This window comes from Pieris brassicae, chromosome 5 (genome assembly GCF_905147105.1).
Source record: "Pieris brassicae chromosome 5, ilPieBrab1.1, whole genome shotgun sequence".
NCBI lineage: Eukaryota > Metazoa > Arthropoda > Insecta > Lepidoptera > Pieridae > Pieris > Pieris brassicae.
In genome coordinates this window covers 1,019,965-1,042,060 of record NC_059669.1, presented here as the reverse complement: position 1 = coordinate 1,042,060, position 22,096 = coordinate 1,019,965, and the positions used below count along the sequence as shown (strand labels likewise).

Genomic DNA, 22,096 nt, shown 5'->3' with positions numbered 1-22,096 from the left:
GCAACATTTAAGAAATATAATAAAATATACGAGAACCTTTCATTGTTTTAAATTTACAAATATTCTCTAACATAACAATTATTTGGCTTACTTATGAGGTGTAGGTCTAGGTGTATCATCATATGGTCTTCCTTTATAATCCCTGATAGGCCTTCTATCACTCCTAGTAGATCGATCTGGCGATTCCCTTGGTAAAGGAGTTGGATAATCCCAACTTGACTTCCTAACAGCCTTTGGGTCATCGTCATCTTCATCCCAGGCTGTCTTATCAGTTGGTTTTAATGCTTTAATACTGAAAATATATAATCATAATGTTAGAATTAGTATGAAATTAAAAGCGAACAGCAAATAAAACAGTATACAGAAAATAAATTTGAATATTAAAGCCACCAATACCTTGGTGTGCGAGGCTCATCCTTAAACCTTGGTTCATAATAACTTCTTCTCGAACTATCTCTATCAGAATCCCTATCTCTTCTATCTCTATCCCTTCTATCAGACCCTATATCTCGTCTTTGCCAGTCTCTGTCTCTTCTGTCATCATCATATCGTCTGTCCCTATCCCGACGATCATACCGACGGTAATGGCGATCTATATCTTCCTCTTTTGATCTAGATTTTTTTTCCTCTTGTGTAGAATTGTGTACACCTTTTTCTCTAGATTCTTTTGTTTTTCTGAGTAAAAATAGGAAAGTATTAAAATAATAAGTAAAGCATATTTTCATGTATGTGAAATTGTATGATAATAATATTTTTTTTACAGATAAAAATATCAATTATAACATATAAATTATTAAGGGTTTATTGGTACTGGAACATTGCACAGGTACAGTAATATTGATTGCCTCTGTAGGTTAATAATTATTAATACTAAACTTATAACAATGATTGTAAATAACCTAACCTACGCTTACTTTTGTAATCGTTCCAGCATTCTATTTCGAGCTTCTTCAGAAAGACCACCGGTGTAGGTTGGAGTCTCTTCATTATGTCTCCGGTATTTTCTTTCTTTTACAGTAGACGAGTCACTTTCATCTTGATTTGAATCTGATTCAGTGTCCTCAGGTTGAAAAGATATTAAGCGGTTTTGTTTACGTTTAGCTGCCGCTAACTTATCTAAACCAAGAAGAGAAGGCAAAGCAAACTGAAACTCTTCTGTTTTTTCTTTCTTTCTAATGATTAACCCACCAGGAGCATCACCTGAAGTCCCTTCCAAGCGATGTAAACTTTCATCATTATCCGCCATGGTAAAAACACGGCTGCGTAGAATATTTTGTATTAAACAATAAACATTAAAAGGAATATAACGTCCTTATAATGTATAATAAATATCATGTTTTGAAAGCATTCCGAAATAAGTTACTACTTTGTACTTTGTAGCGGAAAACTTAACTAATATACAAACAGCACTCTACAGTCTACACTGTACTCACTAGTCACTACTGAGAGATGACAGATTGCTAATGTATCAAACGTCATTTTAATCTATTTGTCAAACCAGAAAAAAAATATTCCGTGACTGTTAAGACTTTTGATTTGACATTACAGAAATGTATACTAGAATTCTTAGCTATGGATATGATTATAAACCTTTTTTTATTTGACGTTTTCCCTCTAAAGTTTACCGTCTTTTAAGTGTTAAATGTTTGTTAATGTTTGTGTTTAGTCCATATTGTGGATTTCTATGTAAATATATAGAAATCAATAAAATTTAAATTATTCATAAATAGGAAATAGTATTTAATAATGTTGTTACTCATATTTGTGTTGTCTGTGCTGTCTTGAAACTAACAATCGAATTTCTACTATTTTTTTAGGTGCATATTTAAAGTTAACCTAATTATTATTTTTACCGATCAATCTCCTACGTGTCTTCTCCATCTTCACGACACTGACGAAGTACCTTGTGCCCAGTTGGCATAAATAAAAGCCATAAACAAGGAAAAAACTTTTTTTTCTTATAGAACAATTGGGCAGCAAATTAATTTGATATTTAGTGATGCCGTCATCTATGATACTTAAATTTCTAGAACAACACAAGCGCGTTGGCTGCAAGTGGGCGATAAAATCGCCAAGTATCACGGTTTCAGCGATCTGTACCCTTTAAAGCACGGAATCTGTAGCTGTTTGGATCAGTTGATAAGTTCCAGCGTTTCCGCTATGGGCCCAATACAGGCACGCGTTGATTCACCGATGGCTATCGCAGTTTACACAGATCCGTTTCTTCAATTGTCCCGAGGCGACGAGAAAAGATATACGTCAGGGCGCGTAAACGCAAACTCCCAATATTGTACCCTGAGTAAAAGAGATGGGTATCAGCCGGGGATGATATTTGAATCTCGGTAAGAATGAGCAAGGTAGTAGACAGCGTGGACGTAGGAATTAAGGCCGCTTAATTAAAGTCCAGAGTTGGAAGTCGTTCGATACTTTGTTCCGCCCCGAGATCGATTTAATACTGGACAATTAAATTTAGAGGTATAGAGCGCTGAATAGCATTGCATCATGTGAAAATATTATAAGTTGTAACACTTTTAATTTAAATATAAATTATTTTTTTATGTACCAACTAAATACCAATGTCTTAACATATAAGAACAACATTAAATATAATACCAATGTACCTTTACCAAATTTGCGCAAAAATTAATTAGCAATTCATAAAGTTAGTAGCCCGCAATTAACTTGTAAAAATATAAACAGTTTGCCACAAATGTAAACAAACACAAGAACAAAATCTTTTTCATTTTGTCATACAAAAATAGAACAGTATAAAACTGTAGCGCGTGCCATAAAGACGTGCGTTATGGAAAAAAAAAATTGGCGGGAAATTATAAACTTTAAAGCGTCGGTACTGGAAATTTTTAATTAATATATAAATTATTCAGATGTGACGTTAACTTCATTGTACCTTAAACGAAAGAGTTTTGTTATTAGTGATAAGTTTAAACAATACTATTTATTGTTAGTATCTCAGTGAGTGACACTTACATACATATATCTCATGGATGAAACATTTGTACATTGCTCGGAACTCACCAGGATGGCAGATATCGAAAATAGCCTGGAAAATAACGATGACTTACCAGCTGTCGCAGGTAAATTTTCATTTTCATTCATTCACATTTTCACGTTGATGGGTACCTACCAATAACAAATTTGTAGCTGAGTCATGATGTCAATGCCAATTGGCGCCTGAGTGTTTTTTTTTATTATCACACCTTCTCGTTAGAAAACGGTGTCTAGGGTGGTCAGTAAAGTAACAAAAGATTTTACTGATTTAAAGAAGATTTTATTTGGATGTCGCCAGTAAACAGAATTTTATTTACACCTAAGTGTGTTTATTATTGGTATCTATCATAATTGTTCAGTGGTAATATCCTTATTTTTAGTAAAAGCTAGCTTAAACCTTTGTTAATTTTCAAGGTAATAGTCGTCTTGTTAAATCACTACGTTTTGAATTAATTCGGTACAGGTAAAATTTTACAATATTTTGCGAAACCAGAAAAACACGTTTCCGTTAATTGCACACGTGAACCAATAACCTAGAACTTGATTGAGATAAGCCGGGAATAGTTCATGGTGAATAAATAATATAAATTGACGTCATTAATGGTCAGCGAAGATGTTTCTGATTAATGCGCCACAGCTAGTTGGATTATTTCAAAATGGCAATCAAACGTTACGATTAAAGATATTATGTTAGAGTGTAATCAAATTGAAGGCTCGACGTAACTAGTGACATTTGTGTGTCTTTTACAATAATTAATAAAAAAAATGGTGGAAATAACGGAGCTTGGGATTTTGAGTTAGGTCGACAATTACGACATGGTTTGATTGAGTTGGGGGTGGGCTTGAGCGTGTGACCCTCAACTCTGAGGTCGTACACTTTTTCACACAGAGACTACATTTATTTATACGTGCACATTTTAATCTTACTCGTACTAAGTAAGACATCGTGAGAAAACCTTGCCAAAAGCTCTAAAAGGCCGAAGGACCAAAAAGTCGACAGTATGTATTGCGTATTAAGAAAAAAGGGATCAGACTTTTTGTATAGCCTGGTTAATCTCCTTAAAGTATAATTTTTACCATAAATTGTAAATTTCCGCATTTTAGGGTTTTTACAATTCTGAGAATAAGTTGAAATAATTGGTTGAATCGTACTAAACCTAACCGATTACTTACATTATAAACAGGAAAAGTTTGAGGTTTTGTGTTAATAATTTCCAGTGGGAAATTCACAAATTCTTTCACCATCAGAATGCTACATAAACCTTGAGTAATATTTGTTCATAGGCTTATTCATCTCCCTTCCTTTAATCGGCAGCTAATATCTGAACATCGTGGTCAACAAGGATGCACTGTCTGCGGCCAACGCCTCTCACATGACAGTGTACAGTTTTGAGGACAATGAGTCTTCCACTTGAACGGTCCATCTGGCTGGTGAACGGCAACGTGATCTTTTATCTTCTGTGTTACCAACCACGATCAGTTTTTCCAAGTTCTCATCGCGTCTGCGCATTGTATGTATTCCTACAATATTAAAAATAAAATATCAGCCGCGTGAGGCCTGTACAGACCGCTAGTTATTAATGTTCTGGTAAAATATGATCATAGAAAAGTTACTTCTAAATTCCATATATTGTAGCGCAACGATTTCTATTAAAAAATTGATTCAATCACATGACGTAATCGGGGATTAGTTCGATAACCTTCCACGTGAATTACTTCAGGATTTATCGCAAGGACGTAGATATAATCCATTACAAACTCTCTACATAAACATGAATTTTATTTTTTTAAGATTCAAAAATCATCAGCGATTTTGGGTTTGTTCACACCTAATAATAACATTTGCCCTCACTACGTTCTAACGAATGCTTAATTTCGAATATTCTGTTTAAATTGTTATAGTATATTTGCTGCCTATCAACCTTCGGATCCTATAGTTCCAGACTTTGACATCTTATATAAAGTCGCTCACTGCGCTGGCTATGCGACCCAACGTGTTTTGACCTTGATAAAAAAAATACTGCCTTTCTCTTGTTTGTGCTTATCTATTAATGGTCCTCTTAACAGATTGTGTTGGATTAAAAATAAAGCGGTAATGAAAAATGTCTCGGTGGACATTTGCAGTAATTCCATGGAGACCTTTCGCGGAGTCGTTTCAACAGACTTGCTGTGTTGCTATTCTTAGCGCTATGCCTTCTTAAGTTCTCATGTTATTTTCATACGTGTAAATCCATTCTATATCTTCATGAGAATCTTCTAGAATATCTGCCGATTAACTAACATTAAATTACCGATTGTCTCAAATATGGTTTCTTATTAAAATTCACTTAATAATAATAATAAAAAAATATGTGTTTATTCATTTTAAGTACATATGCATTACAATGTTTAAGATTTGGGAGCCTTTTTAAGTAAAAAATACCTGTGTCAGGGTTTCCAGCTCTTTCATAACAAACTTAATTATACATTCCTTAAAATATTTAATTTATATATAATTTAGTTATATCTTTTATTTTATTTATTTTTAACTGTTATCATTATAAGCACATAAGTGAGTGAATCAGTGAGTGAATGAATAAAGTCTGTAACTACATTCTAGGTCTCAGAAGAAGCTCTAACTCTACGTAGGGTATGTTCATAAGCCAGCCCTTAAGTCGTATTTTTAGATTGTAGGCGATAAGCGGGTAGATGTTAAGCAGCCTATTTGATTTATTATAGATATAGTCTGCTTGCATATTGCGTCTGGCGAAAGCAGTCCTTATGGTCTGACCCACGAAAACGTCCCTATTTCTTTTTGAGAACAGCCTACTATCAAATGGTAGCGCTCTGTGTGATTTTAAAATTAGACTCAGGGCATACTGCTTCCTAACGGAAAGTAATTGGCTGAGATGATAAAGCTCTTCCGATGGGAATCTGTATGGCCGGAACAGCATGACCTTTAATAGAGCCCTATGTCCCCGTTCCAATTCCAAAAAAAATATTTTCTGGCCGCTCCCCATATGGTTGTCCCCGCATACGCTGTTACTAAGTACTAAATATCGGTATAGAGACACGATGGTATAGATACTTAAAAAATTGTATACCTGAGTAATACCACAGCTAGATTTTCATCTCTTTTTGTTTATTTATGAGTAACCTTACAGCTAACATACATATTATAAAACAAAATACTAAAATAATTTACAAAGCCAATGAGATGCCAAATATAAAAAAAAATATGTATATGAAACAGAATGTATATGAAATAAACTAAAATTTATTTTTAACAAAACGACAATTAATACTTTATATTTCAAAGATTAGATTGTTAATGATAAATAAAGTCACAGTTCATCAAACATTTACATCCTCTTTGGTGAGGTGGAAAATATCAATAGCCTCATATTAGTATTAGAGTTAAATAAAACCCGAAACATTGGCGAATTATGTAGGTAATTCGAGTTCGTACAAGGCACATGGAACAATTGTAAGTATCTCATCCCATACGGGGAAAGCAAATAGGGACTATCTATCTAGGTATTGCTGACTCCGTCAACGTTCTAATGAGTCTAAATTAAAATATTTGCAAGAATCTGCATTGAATAACTATCGAGTTATGTTGCTTTTGGATTTGAAGTTCGCGTAATAAAGGCTTTGAATATGAATCAGATACAGTTTGTGTGACCTGTATTTATTTACAAATTTATATGAATACTATAATATAAACAGTGACCTCTTTGCAATCTTCTTTTCATTGTAAAGGGATATAAAAACGACGGTTATCAGGCACGATTCCCAATGAGTTTTGATGAAAAATGTTCACTGTTCAATGAACAAGGCCAAGCGACACGAAACTAATTGGTTGACGACGAGTTAAGGAAACGTAACTAGTTTAATGATGTACAAGAGTTGTTATGACTTGCACTATGATTATGCCTCATTACTATTATTGCTGTTTTGTATACATCCAGTGGCTCTACGAACTTTAAATGGTAAGACAATTACAATTCTGTATATTAGGTCCTTACATATGAAATTGGCGTTTTGTCGTACTGGCCACTTTGACTTCAAATACCTCCTCTTTGGTAAGGAATTCCAAATTCAAATTTGTACAGCTATTTACTCATGTATTTGTGCTTCGATCACCGTCATTCATTTTGTTGCAGTTGTGCATTTTTACCTCCTTAATAAAAAAAGAAGTGACATACGGCCCAAATTAATATTCAATCTCAATCCAATTTTAGCCATCTTAGATCGACAATTCAATCCATTTCTACAGAATACACATTTATACAATATTCAATCCATAGATTGAGTTACCAATCCTTCAGTGGACCGATGAGAGATTGAAGATTGCTCTCTGTATGAAAATTAATGTTTACGCACCTATCTGTCCATTTTGACAGTTGTTTAGATTGGCCGGATCGGGATTACGATCATCCAACTTTATATTCATTAGTAAAATGTGTTAGAGGATACATTATTAATTTTGGGCGTTATTCAACCAATCAGAGCGCACATGCCGTTTGGTTATGCCGTGAGTTCAGTAATTTTCACAATTTGCGAAAATAAGGGCGTAAAATAATACGGTTTATCTTTCGTTTCGAATCCTACGAAATTTGCCACGAAATATATACTTGCGGATTTTGTTACATTCCGGTGACACATATAAAAATCATATTATGTCTTTATAGACAAGTAGGTAATAGTTTTGAGGCTGTGTTTTTGATGACATCGTTATTATGTTTTCCTTTTGTAGAAAATCATGATATGGCGCTGAGATTGAGAATCGCCAAAAATTTTAATTGGAGCTTTTTTAAGGTTAAATTAATTTGCGTCTAATAAATGATTTGAGGTGGGTTTAAAATATTGTTGTATGTTTTTTTTTATATTAATATTTTAACACTTAAAAAAGATAAAAATTATAAGGGATGCAACGGGCTGGCTTATCGCTAACAAGCGATCTCTTCCAGGCAACGTAAGGGAAAAATTAATAAAAGAATTATGATTGGTTAAGTGGTGGTTGGTGGTTGGTTGGTGGTTGCACTTAACCAAATCTCATTAAAAAAATTATATAATCACCAATTAATCTAAAATAATAATAAAATAAACTACACAGCTAACCTCACGGAATCCTTAGGTATATTGATTCCGGATCACCTTGGAAAAGGTTGTAATATATTGTAATACTGAAGTTTAAATAAATAGTTAATAAAATTCCTTTGTTTGAAATAATTCAACTATTTTTAAATTATTTAAAAAAATGTCAAGTTTCGGGCAACGACTATATATGTATAGTTTTTTTTAGTTACTAATGCGTAATATGATTTCATAATGATTCGTAGTATGGAAAGCTTATGATGCTCTTCAGGAATTCATAATATAGTAATAGTAAGCCATGATTGCTGTAAATACTATATTATATACTAGGACAAAGACTAATAACTAATCGCTAATTATACAGCTTGTCCTTGCATAGGCCTTCTCTAAGAGCCTCCACTCCTCTCGGCGTCTAGCTTTACGTAGCCACATAGGACCAGCTATTCTACTTATATCATCTTCCCATTGTTTTATTTGTCTTCCTCGTTTTCTTTTGTCATAGCGAGGAAGCTATTCTGTTGATTTTTTGGTCCATTTATCTTCCCTCATAATGTGTCCTGTCTATTTCCATTTAAGTCTTAATGAAGTAATAGCATTTCTAAACTTTGTCATGTCCTTTATTTCTATTAATTTCAGACCCAGAGCACTCCTTTTGATACTATTTTGACAGACTCTTAGTTTATTTTCTTAAAAAGTTCACCTTACAGAAGAAATTTATTCTGTAAATAAAAACTTCAGACATGACAAACTATTCGTTAAGGACGTAATATAGTACACCTTATTTCAATAGAACGTGGCGGAAATGGTTTTGTTTTAACTATATTAACGATAAAATTAGCTTATGTAATTAGACAGGCGGGTTAGAGAGATTCTAAGCCCTGAGTTTGTACGTTTGTATCCCGCTTGTGTACCAATGTATTTTTCTTTCTATATCAGCAATTAACACTACGGAATGGAAAATCAGGACTGACTGATGACTGCTCGCCTTTGAATTATGTTTAGTTTTTTTTAATTTGTTCTGACCAATGATCCTGATTGACTTTGGCAACCACAATTACGTCTAGGCTATTGACAGTTCAGTTTCAGTTTCAGCGGTTTCAAAATATGCTGTAAATAATGGTTATTGACTTTCAGTCCCGACTACGTAGTCAGTAAATTATAATACTATAATCTTAACATGATGATAATAGTATATATTAAAAGCCTTATATTTTTCTGATAATTTACATTTAAATACATATATTTCTATTACCTCATTATTTCTAGATAAATGTGTATCATATTTTGGCAAAGTCCTCGAAATGCCTTCATTTATGTCTGCACTGTGCCAATTTCTTCCATGTACCTGCTGTTTCCCTAATCTGGGATAGCCTTCTAAATTGTCTTCCCCTTTTGAAATTGCACCTTGGGCACCAGCGTAACACTTTCGTGTTCATATTGTTAACGATAAGAACAATAATATAAAAAAAACGTTATATATTACCTATGGACAAATTTTATTCTCACTCATACGCTTTATACCTAGGTAACACTGAAAGTGTTTAGAAAATGAAAAATGGCTTAATGTATAAAGTTGCCAATACTTTTATTGTTTTTCGAAGTAATCTCCGTTCCTCTCTACACAGCGTCGCATTCGATGGTCTCTTCTATGGCATCTTCAAGGCTCGTATAGCAAATTACTCGAATTTTATCTTTAGTTCTTGGGAATAAATGAAAGTCGCAGGGCGCCAGGTCAGGACTATATGGCGGATGACTCATTATCTCGACACCTGCCATAGTCAAATATTCAACAGTCCGTTTTGCGGAGCGCGCTGGCAAGCATTGTCGTGGTGAAGCAGGATCCTGCTTCGAGGGTGCTGCTGTCGAATTTTTTCCAAGACAACCGGCAAACAGCGATTGACGAACTAGTCTGCAGTAACTGTCCTTCCATCTTCTAGCACAACTATCGCGAAATAACCTTTCCGACCTTTTTTCATTGACGTCTTCCTTTCTTTATCTTAGTTGGCCGATCCTTGAAAGTAAACACCCACTGAGCTGATTGTCTTTTGGTTTCGGGTTCGTAGCAATATATCCAGCTTTCATCACCTGTGACGGTGTCAAATACAGCATTTGAGTCACCGCCGTTGAATTTATCTAACATTTGGCGACACCAGTCCATGTGAAGGTGTTTCTGGTCGCCGGTCAAAGTATGGGGAACAGATCTGGTACAAAGCTTTCCGACGCCTAAATGTTCGTGTAATATTTTTTGAACTTGATTCATACTAATGCCTAGGCTTGCCCGTATCTGCTGATAGGTCACTCTCTTTTCTTCCATTATCATGTGTCACAGAGCACTGATGTTATCTTCAGTAGTTGCTGTTAAAGGACGTCTCTCACGCGTATCATTATTGAGATTGCTACGTCCACGCTTAAACTCGTTAAAGCAGTCGTAAATAGTGTAACGAGATGGGGCTTCCTAGCTTTGTTGATGAGTAAGCCCACAACGAAGGTCATAATAAATTATTGACCGAAAATTTTCTCGCGTTAGGTTAATTTTCACGTGTAACAAGAATTTTAGATTTAACGCCATTTCATAAAACAACACATTTGCTTACCATAGAGTTCTAAAATTGAAATTCAAAAAAAGATTTCATTAGCAATGTTTCTAACTGGCCAGTTCTAAACATTTTCAGTGTTACCCACGTATATTTTATTATGTACTCATTCGGCAACTTATAGGCAAAGAACTGATAGTATGTCTATATAATGTTTTGTTTCGGATTTGTTCCAGGCATAAATGAAGCTATTACGAAGTATATAATAACGTTTTATACACGTTATTACTACACATGTATATAAAATAAAATACTTTGTTGATATTCTAAAACATTTCTGGTTTAATTAAATTTTGGCAATGAGCCGACGTGTTGATATATTAGCCGAAAGTAAATGATGTGTTTCATTTTATGTAAGGTTTCACAATACTGTTCTCCTTATGGAAGATCTTTTAGAATCAGATAAAAATGTTTTGCTTCTTTTGATTTGATTGTCAAGCAGTGCTAAAATCACAATTAAATTGGCAGTTTTAAGGTTAGTTTGTACTAAATTTAAACAATAATATTGTTTTAGTGTTGCCTGCTACACTGTTATAAGTCTTTTTAAACACAGTGTTGAGCGGCTAACAACTTTTATTGAATACTAAACTTATTTATTATAAAGTTGCAATCAACATAAATATAAACTATAAATTAAAATTTAATAAAGAGGCAAACGAGCAAGAGGCTTGCTAGCAATGTGAGCCTCTTGTCTTGAAGGACCCTAATTAGAATTGGTTTGGAAATAATAGTAGCTGGTTTCACATAGTGGTGGTGCTCGGTAACGCTTTGCAACGAGCATTAAGGGATAGTCTCTGAATCTGCCATATAGACCAAACATTTGAATTGATTTTAAATTTGAGATGGCCGCAGAAAATATGGAAAATAATAAACGGCTCAAGTATAAGAGTCTTTCCTCCAACTTAGATTTTGTTCTCTTTGGAGTAGAGACTCTTGGGCCGTGGAGTTCAAGTGTACAGGCGCTGATTAAAGATTTAAGTTGCTGCCTGGTAGATAATACCGGCGACCGCAGAGCTGGTGCTTTTTTTCGCTCAATGAATAAGTATTGCAAAGCAGGGACAAAATGCTGCCAGCGTTAAAGCTACACTGCCTCAGGGACCAAACTTTTTAAATTTTCTTTTTATTAATTTTTAGTTATAAATAATTACATATTTTGATTATTATTATTCCTTTTCTTCTTCTTATCCGGTAAACTCTTGACAGAGCGTTCATGATCACTATGTAGTGTAGTAGATGTAGTGGTATAAAAGGGGCAGATGTGATGCGCTTCACGACGTTTCACCATCGTGGTCTATTAGAGGTCATGCTGCTACATTCATTGAGTGTACCTCCTACGGCAGACTTGATCTGGTCAGTCCAACGCGGAGGTGACCTTCCGCGTGGTCTCGTGCCTTCCACCTTCCCCTGAACGACAAGGCGTTCTATGGACTGAACACCGCGCCGAGATACGTGTCCGAAGAATGAAAGGATGCGAGATTGTACTATTGAAAACAGACGCTGCTTAATACCGAGTTCTTGAAGTATCGAGACATTTGTACGAAACTTGGTCCACGAAACCCCAAGCATTCGATTTTCTGTCTTTCCACATCTCGCAAGGTCCACGGTTTCAGCCGCGTACAGAAATATGGGGAATATAAGAGTCTTCACGAGCCTGGTCTTTGTGGCTTTTGTTATATTCCTGTTTCTCAATATTCTTTGCATCTTGTCCATAGCCGTTCTATTCTTATATTATTCTTATTAGTGTTTATTTAATTTATAGTTTATAGATATATACAAATTAGACACAAGGATACTATCTCCCTCTTAATAAGGACTGTAAGTGTTATTGGACATTTTCTTATATTAAATATAATTTTTAGTAAATTACTTAATAGGCTTAATAAGAATTTATTTAAACAAATGAGAATATTATATTTAACTAGGTTAAAATTCTATTCTAGACATTGTATTCAAATTATATTAAAATTTATTTTCAAAGATTCATTATCTACATTTTAAAAGAGGGTTAACTGCCTTTTAGAACCCTTCTGTATAACTTCCACAACTAGTACGGAATAGTTTATTGAAATGAAGTTGTCTTTAACCTTGATCTTAAATTAATTTACATCCACGGAATCAACACACCGTTTCAACGATCATTAGAATTCACTTGGCAATCAAATAAAATCTATTAAGACCCAAATGTATTACAAACACATCTAATCGACGTTTAATAAAAATTCCTTGAAGAGTTGAAATGGAGCCAAAAACCCGAAAAATGAACTATGACATACAAGTTACGTTGGTGACTACGATACAAGAATAACGTCACAATTTGGCGATCAGCCAATCAGATATCCGTTATGAAAAAACTATTTTAACATATTACAAATATGGTACGATAAGCAAAACGAATAACCCCCACGTAAGTGTAATTAAATTTATTTATAGATTTTTAATTCATTGATCTGTCCCGTCTTCGCGCGGCTAGACATTTATAATATATAATATAAAACCTTTCTGATCCGGCAAACGTCGTTTTACCATTTATAGGAAACATTTTTTTTAGTTCAATAAAAATAACTATCTACTATAATAAAAAATAGGTGTTGATCGTAGAGTAAATCAAATGAAAATTTTGGGGAGGACACGCCATATCACTTAGGGGTTTGAAATATCGATAGTAGCCGATTCTCAGACTTACTGAATATTGTTAGCGGTAGTTGATCTAGTTCTTAGGGTAGTAAATTAAACAATTCAATGATGACTTAATTCACTATAATTTACTTCACTGATTTTACGTGAACTGTATAACTTAAAAACACAGAAAAGGCTCGTGCGCATGTGTCACAACCTCTTTTATAATCACAACTCCCTCCTCCGACTCGACCATCCCACTTCGGGAAGATGGTCGAGTCAATTCGTAACAACTCGTAAACAACCGAACGAGTGAAATGAATAACTATTGCACATGCGCACTTGTAGCAAGATTCTTAAGAATATGTTTCATAAAAATGTTTAGAATTTAATTAAATAAATATTAGAAGCTAACAATATGAATAAAAAACATCATAAGAATCGGTGGAGCCGTTTCGAAGGAAGTTTGGGGACGAATATCGTGACACGAGAATATTAAATATATAGAGATATATTATATAGCTTATATTAATCAAGAATAATGTAGGATTCTAATGGTGAAAGGTTTCAAATCGATCTAGCACTTTTTGAGCTTATTTTTTTTTTATAAAATAGGGGGCAAACGGGCAGGAGGCTCACCTGATGTTAAGTGATACCGCCGCCCATGGACACTCTCAATGCCAGAGGGCTCGCGAGTGCTTTGCCGGCCTTTTAAGAATTGGTACGCTCTTTTCTTGAGGCGACCCTAAGTCGAATTGGTTCGGAAATACTTCAGTGGGCAGCTGGTTCCACATAGCGGTGGTGCGCGGCAAAAATTGCCTTGAAAAACGCTCAGTCTTGGGAGTCAATGCAACAAACAATTATGTGTTTTCTCTTTATAAAATTTGTAATATACGATATAACTATCGTTATTAATGAAAGTTTTGTAATGATACAAAACTATATTTATTGATTTTTTAAACTATGTTACTTTGTGACATTTTAATTCAGATTTGTTAATAGGATGACATCAGGTTCCAATCCGTTAAAAGTCTAATAATAATAATCATTACACACTGACATAACTAATGTTTGACGAAATATGACGGGTTCTTTTAGTCGATACCAACACCGGGGAAATAAATACAGATAACACAACTATCTCTACAGCTGTAATACTTTTGACATTCAACACCTTTTGTCTTCAGTCACCGTGACCAAAAGCTGTAAAGCACGCGAAACGTCGGAAAATTTTAAATTTAAAATTATGTAAATAATTATAAGTTTAAGCTTATTAAGTTAATGATAATACATAGCTTCAGTCCGTTTAAAAAGTGTTTTCTTAATGTGTAAAAGCCATGTTAATACAATACTATAATATGTATATGTTAATAGACTCCATGATATTTTTCCCTTTCTCTTTGTCTTGAGCATTTTATTCAATAATATTGTTTTTCGCCTGCGTGACTCTTTGTATTACAGAACTATGAATATTAATTACCCACTATCCAGTTTCAGCATGAATAATTAATTCAATTAATACATTTGTTTAATTAAATTGTGTATACCTACGTAATGTAAATAATTGTTAAAACTAATATATTTAAGTATAGAGGATAATTATAATATATACACGAACTTATATACTACCTTAAACCACTAACAACTGTAATTACTACTTAAAAAATAAAACAGCTTACTTGCGTCTCTCAGGATCCTCAAACCTGTCACAAATATATGCAGTTCTGGTGCAGAACTGACGCAACGGTTAATTAGCGAAATCATATCCGTCAACAGTTTGTGAGATCCACGCTGACAGTCACGCTTCCGGTAACTAAAATACTTTTCAGATACATACAGGTCTTAGAAACGCTGCAAGTAGGTCCATGCAGTCTGTTCTACCCCTCAAGACATCTAAAACAAAGTAGATTGATTGATCTCTCCGTAGCAAAAACGTAATTATTAACATCTGGCTGACTGGCTATTTCTTTCCTATTTAACACGTATATTATTAAATATAAATAATTTCAAAATTATTATTAAGACGTTTTAGCTAAATTAGTTAAATTTTAATTACTTTTTAATGTTAGTTCTAGTAGCTTGTACTGTGTTCGGAAGGGATTTTATTACAGACCCTTGTTTACAGTCAAATCAGTACATGTTGTGAATTTAGCATCTAACTCGTTAACTAACAAGGAGAAACCCATGAGAGAGAATTGTGGGTGTCAAAGTGAAATTACTATTCTCTATTAAAAAAGTTCCGCACGAAGCATTAAGCTGAGGCCTTCTTGAGCATAGTAATGAGCCGTAGCTCCGTAGCATTATAATTGTAGCGTTGCGTAGCTAAGTGTTAACGGCTGTTAGCTACGAAAGAGATTGGTGCCACTATTACCAAATCAGTTAACTAATTAATAATAACTAATAATAAAAAAAGAAATTTTAGCAAATAAAAATACATACTTGTATCAGGATGATCTTAATGTTATATTTATTTTGATAAATATTATTTATTTGGTAATCCTACACCTAAAAATATATATATCAATTATACTAACTATACAGATATAGCCAAAGATGGAATACATAATGTATAAAAAGGTTCAAAAGGTAAGGAAAATATCAATAAAAAAAATATTAAATACGTAATACCTAATTCGGCTGTGTTGTGTGATGGTATATACGTGAGGGTGTGTGGGTAGCTTATAAATGAAACTAATAAATTCACTTTGTCTAATTAATTTTTAAAATTCTTTGGTTTTAATATTGCAGGAATGTTTTTGTTTTTTAAACGTTTAGAATAAATAAGCATACTATATTATTTTGTATAATAAAGAGAAAAAAATTTCACCTGTCCGTTGTTCCTCAACTATGCGTTTTAAGGCAGTTTTTGCCACGCACCGTCCCTATGTAAAACCTTTTATTTTTTATTTATTAATTTATTAAGCTATTTTAAAAAGCTGCCCACTAAACTATTTTAGAACCAATGCAACTTAGTGTCCTTAAGTAATGAGCGTACCAATTATTAAAAGGTCGGTAACGCAGTTGTGAACCTTCTGGCATTGTGAGTATTCATGGGCGGTGGAATATCACTTAACATCTGAAGAGTCTCGTGCCTGTTTGCTTCTTATTACATAAAAAAAATATTTTTGTATATTGTACATATATAACAAAACGACGATAAAATGCCTGACTTTGATAAATTGTTAATAGATAATTGATAGATCAATGAAAAAATACGCTAGGATGTCGTTTGTTACATTAGAAACGGCCAATAGTAATTTAACATGAAACCGCGTGACCGAAGCAATCATGACCCAATCCAATATCTCACCTGTCAGCTAAGGACTTCAGACCTACATATTAAATGTCAATATATATACCTAGACGGCTTTAGATAAATGTACAATTTGTTAGAATGTTAATGGTATTGTTATGAGCTAGGGCTTTGAATAGAAATCAAGAGTTTGTATTTGAATAAAACAATGAGGAATTTGTTTACACTAAAAAGCTAAGATCTAAATGTACCAATTTCTTGAAAATAAATTTATTTAAGCCGCAAATTACGCAGAAATACACTAATACGATCACTATTAACTTAAATTACTTCACACAGTACTTTATGACTTTTTGCACTTTATCTCTTCGATGTTAGTCTCTCGGTATCACACTCGAAATTGAATCAATTAACAACAATAAAAACAGTCTGATTACACTATTATAACTTAACTCATTCGTTTTTTTATAACAGATTAAATATTCAAATACAAATATACAATAGGTAAACAATGAACTGGTACACTTATGAACGTCAGAAAAGAAGTTATATTAATTGTAAATTTACATTTACTACCAGTTCGTAAGTCAAGGGCGTAGAGCAAAATAACTTTATTCGTATAGGTAAACAATGAACTGGTACACTTATGAACGTCAGAAAAGAAGTTATATTAATTGTAAATTTACATTTACTACCAGTTCGCATATCAAGGGCGTAGAGCGGGCAAGAAGAACTGGCAAGAAACTTTCCGCCACTCTTTTTAATCGCTAAGTTTTAAGTCATACAAACTGTTTGAACTGGAGCAAATCCATCCCAAGGGATGGTTTGAATATTCGTCAAATTTATAAAAAGATTTATTGATTAATTTACGTTTAAGGAGGGCTTTTAATTTATTTAATGATAATCCACTAATTTCACTTGTTTGTTGTAAAAAATAATAGATTTTCCATATAAGTGATTTATCTTCCGGAGCCTGGTTGGTCGCACCATTAAATTAGCTCTGTTTCGAGTATTATCGAAAGTCACCATTTGTTTTAAAATCGTTTATACTTTTTTGTAAATACAACAAGGCTTCAAGAATATATACTGTTTGATAGAAAGAGACGAATGAGTACTTAAGTTAAACGAATGCAACCTTAAAGGCCGGCAACGCCTACACCAAGATTTGGAAGAACCTTGGTGTGGTCCTTCGGTGGTGGCATTCCTATAAAAAAATTACACTCATTTAGTTTTTGAAGTGAAACGGCGTTGGACAAAAATTTACCGTCACATCTTTCGATTACGCGTTACATTTTTCCGTTACGTACCGTAATTTTCTTAGCCATTATTAACAAAAATATATAATAACGATGATAGTAATAATTTTATTATAATTAATAAAATTCTGTAATAATTTAGGTAGTAATAAAGTAAAATGAAACAATTGTATTTGTGCATTCATGTCTATGATAATAAAAGCCTTTTGTTATACTTTATCTGATTTAACTTTATTTCTGTTAAGTTGCATATAGTAGATCATTTTTCAAAAAATAAGGTCATGAAGAAGTTTCACTTCTTACGTGTGTACACTAGTACACGCACACATTTTTTTATGAATATGGGGATAGACAATTAAGTATTTAATAATTGATCATTCGAGATCGTGTAACATCCAATGCGAATATTTTTTTGGAGTTTACTCCTTAAGAAACGATTTGAGTTATAAGGCCCGGTACGGAAATTTTATGAGGAGTAAAATCAAGTGTAACACGAAAAGTTGAGGCGTTACGTAGAAAGAGACAAAAATATATATCTGTAGGATTGAACTCATTCTCTCTCTAAAATTGGATTTGTATAAATTGAACACAATTATTATTATTATTATTATTTATATTGTTTTGTAACATACTTTATGTAATACGCTTTATTGAAGTAATATAAATAATCCGAATAATTACAGATATATGTTTGTTTCTCTTATCATTTTAGCAGATGCGTTCATTTACCCTTTTTTTCTATTCGATATATATCATAATTATAGTTCGTAAGGAGTAAACTCCAATCGTGCGTCGTAGCTGACACACACACACATTTTTTTAAAATAATTAATAAATCATTTACATACTAAAGGTACGAATTATAAATCATAACCCTTTCGCCTATAATTACTTCACTGTGATATATGTCTCTTAGTAAATTTAATAATGGAACGAAAATGTTTTATTAGGTGCAAAGGTCAGCTTTTCCTTTATGTTCAGTAAAATGCATATTTACTGAGAAATACATAACATAATTGAAACTGTGTGATATATAAAACACACATCCACATACACCTATATATACATTAGCAGCATTCCCGATTTCCAAATAAAAACAATAAGTAAACAAACTCAAGGAGAGGTTTAACAATACAACTTTATTGCTTCTTCGAGTGACTTTCGTTAACTCCAATTGATATTTGAGAAGCCTATGTGGGTAAAGAAACCTGTCGTTTGTATTATTAAGGAAAATGTATATCACATCTTTTAGCTAAACAATGATATTTTGAGCATAGAACTTTGTGATGCCAGTTTCCCCATGTTATGGATCAGCCCCCACACGCCCTTAAGATGGACTCTGAGGGTTCGCCAAGTCTTTCAACCAAAGAGACGCGGGATACGCTTAAGCTACTTTTTTTTTATGAGGTGAAAATGCGCTTGCGCAGGCCCGCGCCAAGGATATCGAGCTTGACGCGGGGACTGTGGGGCTGGGTCTACACTCAAATCCCTCTGCTATTCAGAGGGGTAGCAAGACCCGACCCACTAAAAACACCTCAGCCCTTCACACGCCCTTAAGATGGGCCCTCGGGGTTCGCCAGGCATTCTACCCAAGGACGCTTAAGCTACTAGGCCAACATTGGTCATTAATGTGTTAATGTACTTAAAGTAAAGTGTGAAAATAAAATGATTAATAAAGAAAAAAAGGCATTTGTAAATTAATTTTACGGACGTAGTTCTTGTGTTTATAGGTACAACTGTACTAATGATTTGTTTCTAGAACATTTATTATTCGGGTTGAACAGTTTAACTAGAGTATATTGAGCTAACAATCGAATCGTTCCGACTGTTTCCTTGTTAACCGACCGCGAAATTGTTTTATTAGGTGCGCTACTTTGAATGTGCACGCCATATCATTCAATTGACGCTATAATGTGGGTTCAAGTGATTTACAAAGGTTTTAAATTTATTTTCTATATTGAATACTCATTAATCAAAACATGCCAATGAACGTACGCGTTATATGAAATTTTTAATGCTATATCTGGTATTGTAATTGTATGATTTATCTATTTTATTTGTATATATTTAAAGTGAAATAGATTCAATAATACTACAACAACCTACTCAACGAGACTTCAAGAGACCAGAAGAGAATACTGCGAGAAGAGCGATACTGCCGCCCATAGACACTCAAATTGCCAGACGGCTCGTGCGTTGCCGACCTTAAGGAACCTTAGTTCGGTTCAGAAATACTTTAGTGGGCAGCTGATTCCACATAGGGATGGTGCATGGCAAAAACAGCATTAAAAACGCTCAGTTGACGCGGACGTCGAGGTGATACGGTTGGGATTTCGTAGTCGGCGTCGTCGTCCAATGTTGAAACTCAGCTGCAGGTTTTAATTGGATCTACTCATCTGAACAGTATCCATGGTAAATTCGGTAGAAGATGCAGGTATAGATATGTGGGGTATACATCTCTATGCCACGCCATAAAGTTGGTATTATTTTTTGTCTCACACGCATTTGGTAGTGTGCAGCTTGTATATGACGTGAGAGGGTGAGAGGGTGAGATGTGAGAACCTAACAACTCTACGGATCCCTAAGCCCTACAGATGTACTCTAACATATAAATAGTGAATATATAAATAAGTACGGGATGTCTGCACCAAGAGACCTAAGTAGCAGACGGAGGGTAGGATCAAAGTTTCGAGGTGGTGGGATTATATCAAAGCTATCGGGCAGGCTCACCACGATAATAAAGGGTTTGAAGTAGTCTTCGCCGCTTTGAGAAGAAGCGAATGAATACGACAGAGCAATATTCAAATCTGATTTATTGTTCAAATACAATATCTTAAATACTACTTAGACCTATTCACACATATGTGATATTATTTTAGTCAGCTGTTGGTGTATTGCGCACCTTCAGCTATTAACATTTTTGGGACACACGTGAATCGTGTCAGCAATAAATAGTCAAATAAAATATAATTAAAAATTACTCTTCAGCTCATAATATTTGGAATACACGTGACCGTGTCAGCAGTTGGACAATGTTCAAATGAAATCTGAACAGGTAGTATGGTTCGATACTACCAAAGGCAAGAAATTGTCTTTGATAAACTTTCTATGAACAATTTTCTATGACTAAATCAATAAAAGAATCAATATTGTGTACTTAAAAGACATGTCTTTAGAACATTCAACAGTCTCCTTTGAACTATTATGTCACATACATTGTATTCGTTTTCAACGATCTAAGAGGACGGTTTAAAAGTTAAAAAAAATTGTTAAAAGTGGATTTTCATTGATCTTTACGATGGCACTCGTGAAGATTTATAACCGCCAGGTGGTTACAAATAGCATGTTTATTTTTCCTCTCAAAGGAAGATCTCGAACGATAAATCAGATTTGAAAAATTGTAAAACGTATTAGCGTATAAAGTTCTGTTTAGATTAAGAAAAACCCTTTTTGAACGGATTAAAGCTATGTATTATTATTAAAAACTTATAATTAGACGAACAATCCGCGAAACCAGAGGACACCGTGAGACATCTTTAAGTCGATATCAACTTCGGGGCAATAAATACAGATAAAAAAACTTTCTTTGCAGCTGCGATACTTTTGACATTTAACACCTTTTGTCTTCAGTCACCGTGACCACGCACGCTGAAAAGCACGCGAAACTTCGAAAAAAATTATGCAAATAATTATAAGTTTTTAATAATAATACATAGCCTTAATCCGTTCAAAAAGTGTTTTTCTTAATGTGTAAAAGCTATTTTAACAAAAGATAATACTTAGATTTTAGATGATATATATCAATGTAAGATAAGATATATCTTTTAGTATATGTTTTTACAGCTTATCACCGTCGGCCGTGCCCCAAAAGACTTCTTCCTATGTGTGCAATTAACAATTCCTCCTACAGTGAAGGATATCATCGTGAAACAGGCATGTTTTAAATCCAAAAATTACACATCACCTCGTTTTCAATTATAATGTTCAACGAATCGGATACAATCGGCGGCCAAAGTAGGGTTAGAAAAAATAGTGGCGCTACAACCTCTTTAGGTCTGGGCCTCAGATATCTGAATCTATTTCATGATAATTTTTCAATCTAATAAGCAAGTAGGTTCCAGTGACTGACACATCGGCTTTTCGGGTTGATTCCCTCACGATGTTTTCCTTCACCGTTCGAGCGAATGTTAACGCGCACATAGAAATAAAGTCCATTGGTACACAGCTGGGGATTGAACCTACGACTTCAGGCATGAGAGTCGCACACTGAAGCCACTTGGCCAACACTT

At 33.9% G+C, this 22,096-nt stretch overlaps 2 protein-coding genes across 4 annotated transcripts in view; one reads left to right on the top strand and one right to left on the bottom strand.

Moving 5' to 3' along the window:
• The window catches only part of LOC123709223 (pre-mRNA-splicing factor ATP-dependent RNA helicase PRP16), a 78,887-nt gene extending 77,469 nt beyond the window's left edge, over window positions 1–1,418 (bottom strand). The window contains exons 1-3 of one of the 2 annotated variants that reach the window (XM_045660350.1): window positions 915–1,418; window positions 397–675; window positions 92–292 (exon numbers count right to left, since the gene is read on the bottom strand). In XM_045660350.1, the coding sequence (XP_045516306.1) occupies window positions 92–292; window positions 397–675; window positions 915–1,246 (812 nt within the window). In that variant the 5' untranslated portion in view covers window positions 1,247–1,418. Of the gene's footprint in view, window positions 1–91; window positions 293–396; window positions 676–904 lie in introns of both variants that reach the window. The other variant, XM_045660351.1, reaches the window with a different exon arrangement.
• A 1,395-nt stretch (window positions 1,419–2,813) lies between these two features.
• The window catches only part of LOC123709733 (adenylate cyclase type 2), a 149,433-nt gene continuing 130,150 nt past the window's right edge, over window positions 2,814–22,096 (top strand). For both annotated transcript variants that reach the window (XM_045661258.1, XM_045661256.1), the window contains exon 1: window positions 2,814–3,095. In XM_045661258.1, coding sequence (XP_045517214.1) covers window positions 3,002–3,095 — 94 coding nt within the window. In that variant the 5' untranslated portion in view covers window positions 2,814–3,001. The remainder of the gene's footprint in view (window positions 3,096–22,096) is intronic.